This window comes from Dendrobates tinctorius, unplaced genomic scaffold (genome assembly GCF_039654945.1).
Source record: "Dendrobates tinctorius isolate UK_male_01 unplaced genomic scaffold, ASM3965494v1 ptg000265l, whole genome shotgun sequence".
NCBI lineage: Eukaryota > Metazoa > Chordata > Amphibia > Anura > Dendrobatidae > Dendrobates > Dendrobates tinctorius.
In genome coordinates, this window is record NW_027361932.1 from 5,640,746 (window position 1) to 5,655,819 (window position 15,074).

The window sequence follows — 15,074 nt, forward strand, 5'->3', positions numbered from 1 at the left end:
CTGTATACCAGCAATCCTTTGCTTTGTTCAGCAGATGTACAACGATAAACATATGATAACAGATTGAAAATTTATATTGAAATGTACAGTTAGTTTGTTATGTAGACTGAATTTTCTTTTTAAAGTTCTGCTAAGTATTGCGTTCTGTACATTATACATCTGTTACCAATCTTTTATCACTTTATTGTATGCTGCAGCTGCAGGAATCTCGTGGCTTTAAAAGGAAAATAAAAAAATTAGAAGACCTGAACAAAAAACTGACATTGGAATTAGAACATGAACGAGGAAAGTTAACTGGACTCGGACAATCCAACGCTGCACTACGTGAACACAACAATATACTTGAGGCTGCTTTGGCAAAGAGAGAGGCAGATTTGGTACAATTAAACCTGCAGGTACATACATTTAAATGCAATCAAACTGCTTTACTCTTGGCATGGATGACTTGACATTATAAGTTACTTAAAGCACCACTTTTTTATTGCCCCGATGGAGTGCTGCTTTAAATGCAATTCCTCTGCCCCCTCATACTCACCTGCTGCCACCTTCATCCTTTTCCAGGGTCGTTTCTGCCTGTTTCTATCGAAAAGTGACCTGCCTGAAGCTCCAGTGTTTCCTTGGAGCACTCCAAAGATCACTTTTCAATACATCTCTGTAAGAGCCTCGTTCTGGCTTTCAGAAAGATGCATTGAGGTTTTGTGACGTAACTTTTGACTTCTGGTTAGACAGAAGTTACGGGCACAAAATGGTGCCGTGGAATCGAAGCAGCGTCGGTAAAAGGTGAAGCCACTGGAAGGTGAGTATAACAATGGGGGTAGGAGGCTTACATTTAAAAAAAACAAATGCTGGAGTGGTGCATAACTGAATCTAATTGTACATAGCTTATAGAAATGTACATGCCTTGTAGTAAAATTAATATTAGTTGGAAATTATATTAACCCCTAACTAATGTTGGATGTATTGGTATGTCCAATATCAGCTGTGCCCACATCTTAGCCTCCTGATGATAGCTGTTATTCAGCCATCATCTGCTTCTAATAGCCTTATGTCGAGCGGAGCTGTGCCCACGGGTGGTAACCTACTAAATGCCACCTGTCAATCTGCAACAGCGGCATTAACAGTGCGCTGTTCTTATCACTCATGTGTGCCCCTGCCAAGTGATCACAGGGCACCTGTCATGATCCATTTTTGGATCCGTGGCAGATCTGGATTCCCACATAGGAAAAAAGTTTATTTCAGGCCATCGACGGTTAATGTCAGTTTTTTCCCCCGGTGGCCGCTGGTGTAATTGCATTGCTGCTGAGTTTGCTGATGCAGGTGGTGACCACTCCCACTTTCCTTCAAAAGGTCACCTGATGCATCAGCTTACCGTCGGTGTTAGAGTTCATACTCCAGCGACCATGCTGGGAGAGAGAGCTTGCTGGGAGCTGTTGTTCGTCAGCTGAGTCTGGTGTTTCATTCCTGCTGTGCTGTGCTTTGCAGCAGAGAGCTAAGTGTTTTCCTTTACCTAGTCTGTCATACTTTCCCTTTGTGTTGTATTAGTGCAGCGGTGGAACCAGTGTCCTCACTTGCCAATTCCCTACTTAGGGATAGGCACAGGGCAAGCAAGGGCTTAGGTATCCTGCTCATCGACAGGTTGAAAAAACCTGTATAGGGACGTAAGGGAGATCAGGGCACATCTTTAGGAGAGTGCAGTAGGTGTCCATTTCCCCGTTCCCTATCGCAGGGTCCACCGTTGTAATTGTGTCCCCGGTGTTCCCTTGTTTGTTGTGCTGTTGGTGACCAACCTACTGTTTGGTCGTTTCATACCGGGTCAGTCACTTTCGTGACAGCACCGATGCGTTGCCATGGCAGCTTTCATGAAGACTGTTGGAGAAGCCTATGTCTGTCACCACGGTACTCCTATCAAAGCCAGCCTGTAGCTGGTGTTCAGAGATTGTGACTTTTGCTATATGTGGCAGTACCGTGGTATTGCTGTATATAACACAAGGAATCAGCCGATTGCAGATTCAAGTCCCTTAAGGCAGGGTTCCCCAACTCCAGTCCTCAAGGCCCACCAACAGATCATGTTTTCAGGATTTCTTAGGATTGCTCAGGTGATAATTGCTTCACCTGTGAAATACAAAGGAAATCCTGAAAACATGACCTGTTGGTGGGCCTTGAGGACTGGAGTTGGGGAACCCTGCCTTAAGGGATATCTGTATATAAAAATGAGTCTGTGTGTATGTTTGTGTGTATCGTCCACGCCCACTCCACATAGCCTCACCCAATCACTAAGTATCTTTCATTTCACCAGAGCTGTTTAAAAGAAGCTGAGCTGTGATTGTTTGCTATGAGCAACAGTTTTCCCACTCCACAACACCTCAGCAGACACTGACCGGGTGGGAGAAATCTAGCGTCCCCGGGAACATAAGCTCCCAGCCATTGTCTGCCCCCCAGAAAGGAGCAGAGAGCACATGAGAGTGAATCCCCCCTCCCTGCCCATATACCTATCACACATCTTCCATCCCATAGTCCAGTGCCCATATACCCATCACACATCTTCCATTCCATAGGCACATCTTCCCTCTTAACCCCTTCATGACCAAGCCTATTTTGACCTTAATGACCAGGCCATTTTTTGCAATTCTGACCAGTGTCCCTTTATGAGGTAATAACTCAGGAACACTTCAACGGATCCTAGCGATTCTGAGATTGTTTTTTCGTGACATACTGGGCTTCATGTTAGTGGTAAATTTAGGTCGATAATTTTTGCGTTTATTTGTGAAAAAATTAGAAATTTGGCAAAAACTTAGAAAATTTCGCAATTTTCAAATTTTGAATTTTTATTCTGTTAAACCAGAGAGTTATGAGACACAAAGTGGTTACTTAATAACATTTTCCACATGTCTACTTTACATCAGCACAATTTTGGAAACAAAATTTTTTTTTTGTTAGGAAGTTATAAGGGTTAAAAGTTGACCAGTGATTTCTCATTTTTACAACAAAATTTACAAAACCATTTTTTTTAGGGACCACCTGACATTTGAAGTCACTTTGAGGGGTCTATATGGCAGAAAATATCCAAAAGTGACATCATTCTACAAACTGCACCCCTCAAGCTACTCAAAACTACATTCAAGAAGATTATTAACCCTTCAGGTGTTTCACAGGAACTAAAGCAACGTGGAAAGAAAAAATGGACATTTTATTTTTTCCAACAAAAATTTTCTTTTAGCATTCATTTTTTCATTTTAACATGGGCAACAGGATAAAATGGATCCTAAAATTTGTTGTGCAATTTCTCCTGAGTACACCGATACCTCATATGTGGTCATAAACCACTGTTTGGGTGCATGGCAGGGCTCAGAAGGGAAGGAGCGCCATTTGACTTTTTGAATGGAAAACATGCTGGAATATTTAGCGGCTGCCATGTCGCGTTTGGAGATCCCCTGTGTGCCTAAACATTGTAGCTCCCCCACAAGTGACCCCATTTTGGAAACAAGACCCCCACCCCCAAGGAACTTATGTACATGCATAGTGATCACTTTGAACCCCCAGGTGCTAAAGAAATTGATCTGTAAAAAAAAAAAAAAAAAAAGTACTTTTTTTTTCACAAAAATTTTCTTTTAGCCTCAGTTTTTTCATTTTCACAGGGGCAACAGGATAAAATGGATGCAAAAATTTGTTGGACAATTTCTCCTGAGTGCACAGATACCTCACATGTGGTCATAATCCACTGTTTGGGCGCACGGGAGGGTCCGGAAAGGAAGGAGCGCTATTTGACTTTTTGAATGGAAAATTAGCTCCAATCGTTATCGGACACCATGTCGTGTTTGGAGAGCCCCTGTGTGCCTACACAGTGAAAACCCCCCACAAGTGACACCATTTTGGAAACTAGACCCCTTATGGAACTTATCTAGATGTGTAGTGAGCACTTTGAACCCCCCAAGTGCTTCACAAAAGTTTCTAACGCAGAGCAGTGAAAATAAAATTTTTTTTTTCCTCAAAAATGATTTTTAGCATGCTATTTTTTATTTTCACAAGGGTAATAGGACAATCTGGACAACAACTTTTGTGGTCCAATTTCTCCTGCGTACACCACTGTTGGGGCGCACGGCAGGGCTCAGAGGGAAGGAGAACCATTTGTCTTTTTAAAATGAAAATAACCTCTATGTCGTGTTTGGAGAGCCCCTGTGTGCCTAAACATTAGAGCACCCCCACAAATGACCCCATTTTGGAAACTATCTAGATGCATAGTGAGCACTTTGAACCCCCAAGTGCTTCACAAAAGTTTATAACGCAGTACCGTGAAAATAAAAAATATTTTTTTTCCTCAAAAAATTCTAGTGCGCCATTTTTTATTTTCACAAGGGTACCAGGAGAAACTGGACCCCAAAACTTGTTGTCCAGTTTGTCCTGAGTACGCTGGCACCCCATATGTGAGGCGGACCACTGTTTGGGCACACGTCGGGGCTCGGAAAGGAAGTAGTGACATTATGAAATGCTGACTTTGATGGAATGGTCTGCAGGCGTCATGTTACATTTGCAGAGCCGCTGGTGTGCCTAAACTGTGGAACCCCCCCCACAAGTGACCCCATTTTGGAAACTAGACCCCACAAGGAACTTTATCTAGATGTGTGGTGAGCACTTTGAACCCCCAAGTGCTTCACAGAAGTTTATAAAGCAAAGCTGTGAAAATAAAAAATAATTTTTTTTCCTCAAAAAATGATTTTTTAGCTCGCAAATTTTTATTTTCACAAGGGTAACAGGAGAAATTGGACCCCAAAAGTTGATGTCCTGAGTATGCTGGTACCCTATATTATTATTATTATTATTTATTATTATAGCGCCATTTATTCCATGGCGCTTTACATGTGAGGAGGGGTATACATAATACATACAAGTACAGTAATCTTAAACAATACAAGTCACAACTGGTACAGGATGAGAGAGGACCCTGCCCGCGAGGGCTCACAATCTACAACGGGATGGGTGAGGATACAGTAGGCGAGGGTAGAGCTGGTCTTGCAGCGGTTTGGTGGATCGGTGGTTACTGCAAGTTGTAGGCTTTTGGAAGAGGTATATATGGGGGGGAACCATTGTTTGGGCACACTTAAGGGCTCAGAATGGAAGTAGTGACGTTTTGAAATGCAGTCTTTGATGGAAAGGTCTGCGGTCGTCACGTTTGCAGAGCCCCTGATGTTCCTAAACAGTAGAGACCCCCCCACAAGTGACCCCATTTTGGAAACTAGACCTTCCAAGGAACTTATCTAGATGTCTGGTGAGCACTTTGAACCCCCAAGTGCTTCACAGAAGTTTATAACGCAGAGACGTGAAAATAAAAAAATCATTTTTTTCCCCCCAAAAATCATTTTTTAGCCCCCAATTTTTTATTTTCCCACGGGTAACAGGAGAAATTAGACCACCAAAGTTGTTGTGCAATTTTTCCTGAGTACGCTGATACCCCATATGTTGGGGTAAACCACTGTTTGGGCACACGTTGGGGCTTGGAAGGGAGGGAGCACCGTTTGACTTTTTGAACGCAAAATTGACTGGAATCAGTGGTTGCACCATGTCGCGTTTGAAGACCCCCTGATGTGCCTCAGCAGTGGAAACCCCCTCAATTCTAACTCCAACCCTAACCCCAACACACCCCTAACCACAGCCCTAAACCCAACACATCCCTAACCCTATTCCCAACCGTAACTATAAACCTAACCCCAACACACCCCTAACCCTATCCCTAACCCTAATTCCAACCCTAACCCTAATTCCTACCCTAATTCCAACCCTAACCCTTATTCCAATCCTAACCCTAATTCCAACCCTAGCCCTAACCCTATTTCCAACCCTATTGGAAAAATAAAACCAAAAATAATTTCTTTATTTTATTATTTGTTCCTGCCTATGGGGGTGATAAAGGGGGGGGTTATTTACTTTTCATTCTATTTTGATCACAGTGATCAAAATGAATGAATGAATCTGTAGCCGGCGGGCGCACTGAAACAGGACGGCGGGACATCGGGAGCTGGAGAGGGACATCGGAGGTACCGGGGGGGTGAGGGGGGGGGTCGGAAGGTAGGGGGAGCATATGATGACGGCGGCTGCACATTGCCGCCGTCAGTTTGTATCGGGGGCCGATCGGCACCGTGAGTCGTGGGGGGGTCAGATCTGGGTCTCCAGCTATGTCCGATGCTACAGCAGCATCGGCCATGGCTGGATTGTAATATTTCATCAATCGCTCTGATTGGCTGTTAAAAGTGAAACAGCCAATCAGAGCGATCGAAGCCACGTGGGGGTTAAGACACGCCCCCTGTGGTGAATAACAAAGCCCCCTGTATCTGCGGGTTGGGTGACCTTTTAGTGACCCCGGTCACCCGACCTGCAGGGGGGCTTTGAAGTCATGACGCCACATAGAAGTCATTGGTCAGATTGGCACAGGTTTTCATGACGCCTATGTGGCGTCATTGGTCGGCAAGGGGTTAAAGGGATCTCTGGTATGGAAGTTAGGCAAATCCATCAGCGCTCTGATTGTGACCCCAGGCCTCTGTTAAAGGGATCCCCGGTATGGAAGTTAGGACCGTTCCACTCAGCACTCTGGTTCTGATCCCAGACTTATGGGATGATGTGGCATATTAGGGGTAGTAGTCCAGTGGCTCTGACGGGATGATGTGGGATATTAGTGGTAGTAGTCCGGTGGCTCTGGCTGACAGGATGATGTGAGATATTAGTGGTAGTAGTCTGGTGGCTCTGACGGGATTATGTGCGATATTAGGAGTAGTAATCCGGTGGCTCTGGCTGACGGGATGATGTGGGATATTAGGGGTAGTAGTCCGGTGGCTCTGACAGGATGATGAGGGATATTAGTGGTGGTAGTCCGGTGGCTCTGGCTGACGGGATGATGTAGGATATTAGGGGTAGTAGTCCGGTGGCTCTGACGGGATGATGTGGGATATTAGTGATACTTGTCCGGTGGCGCTGGCTGACGGGATGATGTGGGATATTAGGGGTAGTAGTCTGATGGCTGACGGGATGATGTAGAATATTAGGGGTAGTAGTCCAGTGGCTTTGACGGGATGATGTGGGATATTAGTGGTAGTAGTCCAGTGGCTCTGACTGGATGATGTGGGATATTAGGGGTAGTAGTCCGGTGGCTCTGATGGGATGATGTGGGATATCAGGGGTGGATGTCTGGTGGTTGTGGCTGACGGGATGATGTGGGATATTAGGGGTAGTAGTCTGGTGGTTGTGGCTGACGGGATGATGTGGGATATTAGTGGTAGTAGTCCGGTGGCTCTGGCTGACGGGATGATGTGGGATATTATAGTGAATGTGGCTATGCAGAGTGGGCGGGGCTATATACTCTCTCTCTCTCTCTCTCTCTCTCTCTCTCTCTCTATATATATATATATATATATATATATATATATATATATATATATATATATATATATTATTATTTTTTTTTTTTTTTTTTTTAATTTATTCATTTATTGTGTCATGTTGTGACTTGACCCTGTGTGACGCGACCCGACGATCGGTCAATCACTAAAACAACCAAGACAGACAAGGGGACACACAACGGTGCGCCTTGCAATAGGGAACGGGGAAAGGGACACCTCCTGCACTCTTCTGAGGCTGTGTCCCTGAACTAACCTGACGTCTCTATAGGGCTTCATTAAAACCATCGCCAACCAGGATACCTTAGTCCTCACTCACCCTGCACCTAACCCTCAGTAGGGAATTGGTAAGTGCAGACACTGGTCCCACCACTGCACTAATAAAACACAAGGGAAAATAACAGACAGGGAAAAACAAACAACACTTAGCTTCCTCTGCTGCCATGCACCGGACAGCAGAGTAAGGCACCCGAACACTGCTTTCAGCAGAAACACCACTGCTCCAGATAAGCTGCAAACAGCACTGCTCCAGATAGCTCCTATCTTCAGAAAGGTTGGTTTGCAAAGGACCTGTATTACCAACAGTCAGCTGGTGCACCAGGTGACCTTATATAGGAAGGTGGGAGTGGTCCCCACCAGCACTAGCAGACTAACTAAACATGTAGTAACACCAGTGGCCACCGGGGGCAAAAATTGATATTAACCGCCGATGGCCTGAAAGGAAAAAAGTTTATATCAGAGAAACCCAAACTGACAGATCCAAAAATGGATCGTGACAGTATGTGTGTGTGTATGTATATATACATACATACATACAGTACAGACCAAAAGTTTGGACACACCTCATTCAAAGAGTTTTCTTTATTTTCATGACTATGAAAATAGTAGATTCACTCTGAAGGCATCAAAACTGTGAATTAACATGTGGAATTATATAATTAACAAAAAAGTGTGAAACATCTGAAAATATGTCTTATATTCTAGGTTCTTCAAAGTAGCCACCTTTTGCTTTGATTACTGCTTTGCACACTCTTGACATTGTCTTGATGAGCTTCAAGAGGTAGTCACCGGATATGGTCTTCCAACAGTCTTGAAGGAGTTCCCAGAGATGCTTAGCACCTGTTGGCCCTTTTGCCTTCACTCTGCGGTCCAGCTCACCCCAAACCATCTCGATTGGGTTCAGGTCTGGTGACTGTGGAGGCCAGGTCATCTGGCGTAGCACCCCATCACTCTCCTTCTTAGTCAAATAGCCCTTACACAGCCTGGAGGTGTGTTTGGGGTCATTGTCCTGTTGAAAAATAAATGATGGTCCAACTAAACGCAAACCGGATGGAATAGCATGCCGCTGCAAGATGCAGTGGTAGCCATGCTGGTTCAGTATGCCTTCAATTTTGAGTAAATCCCCAACAGTGTCACCAGCAAAGCACCCCCACACCATCACACCTCCTCCTCCATGCTTCACGGTGGGAACCAGGCATGTAGAGTCCATCCGTCGCACAAAGACACGGTGGTTGGAACCAAAGATCTCAAATCTGGACTCATCAGACCAAAGCACAGATTTCCACTGGTCTAATGTCCATTCCTTGTGTTCTTTAGCCCAAATAAGTCTCTTCTGCTTGTTGCCTGTCCTTAGCAGTGGTTTCCTAGCAGCTATTTTACCATGAAGGCCTGCTGCACAAAGTCTCCTCTTAACAGTCGATGTAGAGATGTGTCTGCTGCTAGAACTCTGTGTGGCATTGAGCTGGTCTCTGATCTGAGCTGCTGTTAACCTGTGATTCCTGAGGCTGGTGACTTGGGTGAACTTATCCTCTGCAGCAGAGGTGACTCTTGGTCTTCCGTTCCTGGGGCGGTCCTCATGTGAGCTAGTTTCTTTGTAGCGCTTGATGGTTTTTGCCACTGCACTTGGGGACACTTTCAAAGTTTTCCCAATTTTTCGGACTGACTGACCTTCATTTCTTAAAGTAATGATGGCCACTCGTTTTTCTTTACTTAGCTGCTTTTTTCTTGCCATAATACAAATTCTAACAGTCTATTCAGTAGGACTATCAGCTGTGTATCCACCAGACTTCTGCACAACACAACTGATGGTCCCAACCCCATTTATAAGGCAAGAAATCTCACTTATTAAACTTGACAGGGCACACCTGTGAAGTGAAGACCATTTCCGTTGACTACCTCTTGAAGCTCATCAAGAGAATGCCAAGAGTGTGCAAAGCAGTAATCAAAGCAAAAGGTGGCTACTTTGAAGAACCTAGAATATAAGACATATTTACAGTTGTTTCACACTTTTTTGTTAATTATATAATTCCACATGTGTTAATTCATAGTTTTGATGCCTTCAGAGTGAATCTACAATTTTCCCTTCACCCATGACAGCACCACCTGAGAGAGGGATCCGCCCCGCCAGGACAGGAACCTACTGAGACATAAGGGGCGGCACCTCTCCCCCGCTTCAGTTGGGTTCCTGTCCTGGAAGGAATCCCACTGTGGCGGTGCCTGTCATGGGCGAAGAAAAAGATAAGACCCAGGCCCGTCCCGGCGCGGGGAGAACAGGTAGCTTACCTGTAGCGCCGGCCGTCGGGTCCTGGAAGCGCAGTCCCCGGGGTCCCTGGGGCTCCGGGTTCGTGCGGGCGTGGATGGGATTCCGGTGGCTCCGGGAAGCCCCCACCGCGCCGCCCTCCCCTCGCGCACGCCGCATCTCGATCCCCGTGGTAGGGGAGAGACGCTGGCGTCTTCCGGCCGCTGACGTCAGCGGCGCTTGGAATGCTGGGTGCGCCGGCTGACGTCAGCAGAAGGCGACGGTGTAATGGCGCTGGGTGCGACGCCGGCCGGCTTCTGAAGCGCTGAGCCGGCGGTCGCAGGGGGGAGGGGAGGAAGACGCTCACCAGGCGGAGGCATGCAATTTAAAAGGAGGAAGACAGCTGTAGATCGGCGGTGCAAAATGGAGTCCGAGCAGGAACGTTCAGCGTCCCTGCCTCCCTCACAGCCCTCTGGCAGGAAGCATGGAAGCCATTCAAGCAGCAGTCGCCCCAGCCGCAGGTCGGGGCACTCCTCAAGGTCCAAAGAGCGCGGGTCAGGTGCTCCGATGCAGCCTCCAAGTCCGGTACCCTTGATTACGGGTGGTGAGTGATCTTCGTGAATGTTAACAGTATATTAATAGGGGTTTTCTATTGTATGCTTCACCCTGTAGGAAAGGCCCAGAAAAGCGGGAAGCAAGAACAAGAATAGGGGTTGTGCTATATGTAAATCTCCCCTAGCAAGAGACTGGCAAAAAGATCTCTTTGCTTCGTGCATTCAGCGGACTATGGCGGAGGAAGCGCCTAGTTTCGCAGCCAATCTAATATCTGCCCTCAGGTCAGAAATGGAAGGCTCAATTAAGTCTTTATTGAAAAAAGGGAAAAAAAGCAGGAAGGATTTCCCTAGTTCCCCCTCAGATTCCGCGTCAGTATCATCTCAGGCGGAAAAATCATCCTCCTCAGACTCCTCAGTGACACAGGGGGTAAGCCATGTTTCCCTGTAGAAGATACAGATGCCCTCCTAAAGGCCATTAGAACCACAATGGGCCTACAGGAAGAAAGGGCGGCTAAAACCCTAGAGGACATCATGTTTGGGGGGCTTCAGGAGAGGAAAAAACGAACCTTTCCAGTAAACGCGAAAATCCAGGCGCTTATTGAGAAGGAGTGGAAAAAGCCTGAAAAATCGGGGGCCCTTCCATCCGCCTCTAAGAGACGATACCCCTTTGAATACAAGGATACGGAGGTATGGGACAAAGTCCCAAAAATAGATGCAGCGGTGTCCAGATCTTCCAAAAGGTCGGCCCTGCCCTTGGAAGATGCAGGGGTTCTTAGAGACCCGCTGGACAAAAAAGCGGACTCATATTTGAGGCACGCATGGGAAGCGACAGCAGGAGGTCTAAAGCCGGCGATAGCGGGCACCTGCACGGCACGCTCCCTCATGATCTGGCTGCAGCAGTTAGAAGAGAAGCTGGCGTCAAGGGTCCCAAGAGAGAAGATCTTATCAGACATGTATCTCTTGCACGGGGCAGCGGCTTTTTTGGCAGATACCTCGGCGGACTCTATGCGATTGACAGCCAGAGCAGCGTCATTATCAAATGCTGCTAGACGCGCGTTATGGCTTAAGGGCTGTCCGGGTGACCTTCAGTCCAAGGCCAAATTGTGCTCTCTCCCCTGCGATGGTCGATTCCTGTTCGGCAAGAACTTGGACGATATTCTGGAGAAAGCAGGCGATAAGAAAAAAGGCTTCCCCAGATTCCCTATGGATCAGAGGAGACAGCCCTTTCGGAGGGGGAGATTCAATAGAGGGCGTCCTCCCGCTGACAGGAGAAGATGGGAGGATAAAAGAAAGAAAGAATCAGGGTTTATGTTTGGTGGAGGCACCTCCACCTCAAAAAAGTCACCACAATGACGCCGGTATTCCAGTAGGAGGGAGATTGGCACTCTTTTTCCAGGCCTGGGAAAAGATCTCCTCCAATACCTGGATTCTGAGCATCCTAAAAGAAGGCCTGAAAATCCCCTTTATTCGTCAGCCAAAACCCGTGGTCGTCATCACACCTATCAGGAAGATGACCGAAGAACAACTGGCCTTAGAAACAGAAATCCTGAGCCTGATAGACAAGCGGGTACTGTCCGAGGTGCCACGCTTACAGGAAGGAAAGGGGTTTTATTCACCCCTTTTTCTAATAAAAAAACCGGATCAGTCGTTCAGGACAATCATAAATCTCAGACGCCTCAATCTTTGGATAAGGAACCCGACCTTCAAGATGGAATCAGTGACTACGGCAGTGAAGCTGCTACATCAAGATTGCTTCATGGCCGTAGTCGATTTAAAGGATGCGTATTATCACATCCCTATCCATCCAGATTACCAGAAATACCTGAGGGTAGCGCTTTATATTCAGGGCACACTATGGCACTTTCAGTTCAGGGCTCTTCCGTTTGGCATATCCATAGCCCCGAGGGTCTTCACCAAGGTCATAGCGGAAGTGACAGCCTTTCTCCGGATTCACGATACGGTCATAATACCATACCTGGACGATTTTCTTATAGTGGGCAGTTCAGAGGACCACTGTACAGCACAGTTGACTCAGGTGATCAACACCTTGCAAGAGTTAGGGTGGATAGTCAATTTCAAAAAATCAAAATTACAACCCCTAAAGAAACAGACCTTCCTAGGATTTATACTGGACTCGGAAAGGCAAGAGTGTCTGCTCCCAGAGTCCAAGATAGAGAAGGTACAAAATCTGGCCTTGGCGGGCCGAAACCAACCATGTATGACATTAAGAAAAGCAATGTCCCTACTAGGTACCCTAACATCCTGTATTCCGGCGGTCAGGTGGGCTCAGTTTCACACCCGGCAACTCCAGGGGGAGATACTAAGAGCACAAAGATCGCTAAGAGGGCGTTTGGAAGGGAAGCTGGAGCTTTCCTCAAAAACCAGAGACTCTCTCAACTGGTGGTTGAACGGGACAAATCTGACCTTAGGAATACCATGGGACAGACAGGCGACAGATATAATTTTAACAGATGCAAGCTCCTCGGGGTGGGGGGCACACCTAAGGGGCCTCATAGGTCAGGGTTCATGGACACCTCAAGAAAGGAAGGCATCCTCCAACCTGAGAGAACTGTGGGCAGTGGGCAAGGCCCTAAGCCACTTCATTCCGCTACTCCAGGGTCGAGACGTACGCATCATGTCAGACAACAAGGTAGCAGTGGCATACATCAACCACCAAGGTGGGACAAAATCACACTCCTTAATGGAAGCAGCAACAGACATTCTGAGCAGTGCAGAGGAACACCTACACTCCGTGACAGCCCTACACATAAAAAGGGCAGAAAACATAGAGGCAGATTTCCTGAGTCGCAATACCCTGAGGCAAGGAGAATGGGCGCTAAACCGGTCCATTTTTCAAAAGATAATTCAGCTTTGGGGGGAACCGGTGATAGACCTCTTTGCAAACAAGCACAACAGGCAAACAGAAAGGTTCTGCTCTCTAAACCCGAGGGAAAATCCATGGGCAGTGGACTCGTTGCACATCCAGTGGAACTTCAGACTGGCTTACGCGTTCCCCCCAGTAGCTCTGATCCCAACTGTGGTAAGAAAAATCAGAAACGATCAAGCCAGGGTGATTCTAATAGCTCCATTCTGGCCAAAAAGGCCCTGGTTTGCTCTGCTACGGAAGATGTCCCTCTCCGATCCATGGGTTCTGCCAGAAATCCCGGACCTACTAGCTCAGGGTCCAATATTGCACGCTCAGGTCAAAGGATTCCATCTGACGGCGTGGAATTTGAAAGGTCGCTTTTAATGGATAGGGGGTTCTCCCCTGGGCTGGTGGCCACTCTGCTAAAAAGCAGGAAACCGGTGACTACTAACATCTACGGCAGAACATGGGATAAGTTCCTACAGTTCTTGGGTAAGCCGTTAGGAAAAGAACCCCCGATTAGGGCCATCCTAGAGTTCTTACAATCTGGGTTGCAGATGGGGTTAGCAGTAAACACACTTAAGGTTCAGGTGTCGGCACTAGGGGCGCTCTACAATTGCAAACTGGCATCAGATAGGTGGATAGCCAGATTTATTAAATCCTGCCATAGAGCTAAGCCTATTCCAATACCCAGAATAGCCCCCTGGGATTTAAACCTGGTGTTAGAAGCCCTTACATAAGATCCGTATGAGCCATTACATCAGCTACCCCTAAAGTTCTTGACCCTAAAAACAATCCTGTTAGTAGCCCTCACATCAGCCCGCAGGATAAGCGACTTACAGGCTCTCTCAGTAAATCCTCCTTACACGCAAGTCTTTCAGGATAGGGTAGTTTTAAGAACAGACCCCAGTTATCTGCCCAAGGTAGTATCAGATTTCCATCGGGGTCAGGAAATTGTCCTTCCATCCTTTTGCGAAAATCCAAAAAATCTGGGGGAGGAAAAATTCCATAGTCTGGATGTTAAAAGGGCTCTCGTAGAATATATATCTGCCACTAGCCAGTGGAGGAGGTCACAGTCCCTATTCGTAGCTTTTCAGGGTGCCAGGAAAGGCTATGGGGTTTCAAAAGGGACTATTGCTAGATGGATTAGGGAAGCCATTAGTGTAGCCTATTCAGCTAGTGGTATCCCGATTCCTGACGGCATCAAGGCTCATTCCACCAGAGCCGTGGCGACCTCCTGGGCTGAAAAGGCAGAGGTATCAATCGAACAGATTTGTAAGGCCGCTACCTGGGCCTCACCTTCAACCTTCTTTAAGCACTATAGATTAAATCTATCCTCCTCTGCTGACTTAACCTTTGGTAGAAGGGTGCTGCAAGCGGTGGTCCCTCCCTAAGGTGTTTCGAAGTCTCCAAAAATCTCTCAGGTGGTGCGGTCATGGGTGAAGGGAAAACCACCATGGTTACTTACCGGTAGCCGGTTTTTCCGGAACCCATGACAGCACCCGTACATTCCCCCCCTTTTTCACTGTATGGGTGTGCACAATTAGTAGGGTGTTTTGAGTGTTGTGGTGTTGGATTAAACATGTAACTAACCGGGAAGTCCTCTCAATGCTCTGTAACCCAACTGAAGCGGGGGAGAGGTGCCGCCCCTTATGTCTCAGTAGGTTCCTGTCCTGGCGGGGCGGATCCCTCTCTCAGGTGGTGCTGTCATGGGTTCCGGAAAAACCGGCTACCGGTAAGTAACCATGGTGGTT

The 15,074-nt window shown here is 46.9% G+C and overlaps 1 protein-coding gene across 3 annotated transcripts in view; it reads left to right on the forward strand.

Moving 5' to 3' along the window:
- GOLGA3 (golgin A3) overlaps positions 1–15,074 on the forward strand; it is a 132,149-nt gene that overhangs the window by 92,833 nt on the left and 24,242 nt on the right. For all 3 annotated transcript variants that reach the window (XM_073559030.1, XM_073559031.1, XM_073559032.1), the window contains one exon: positions 198–395. In XM_073559030.1, the coding sequence (XP_073415131.1) occupies positions 198–395 (198 nt within the window). The remainder of the gene's footprint in view (positions 1–197; positions 396–15,074) is intronic.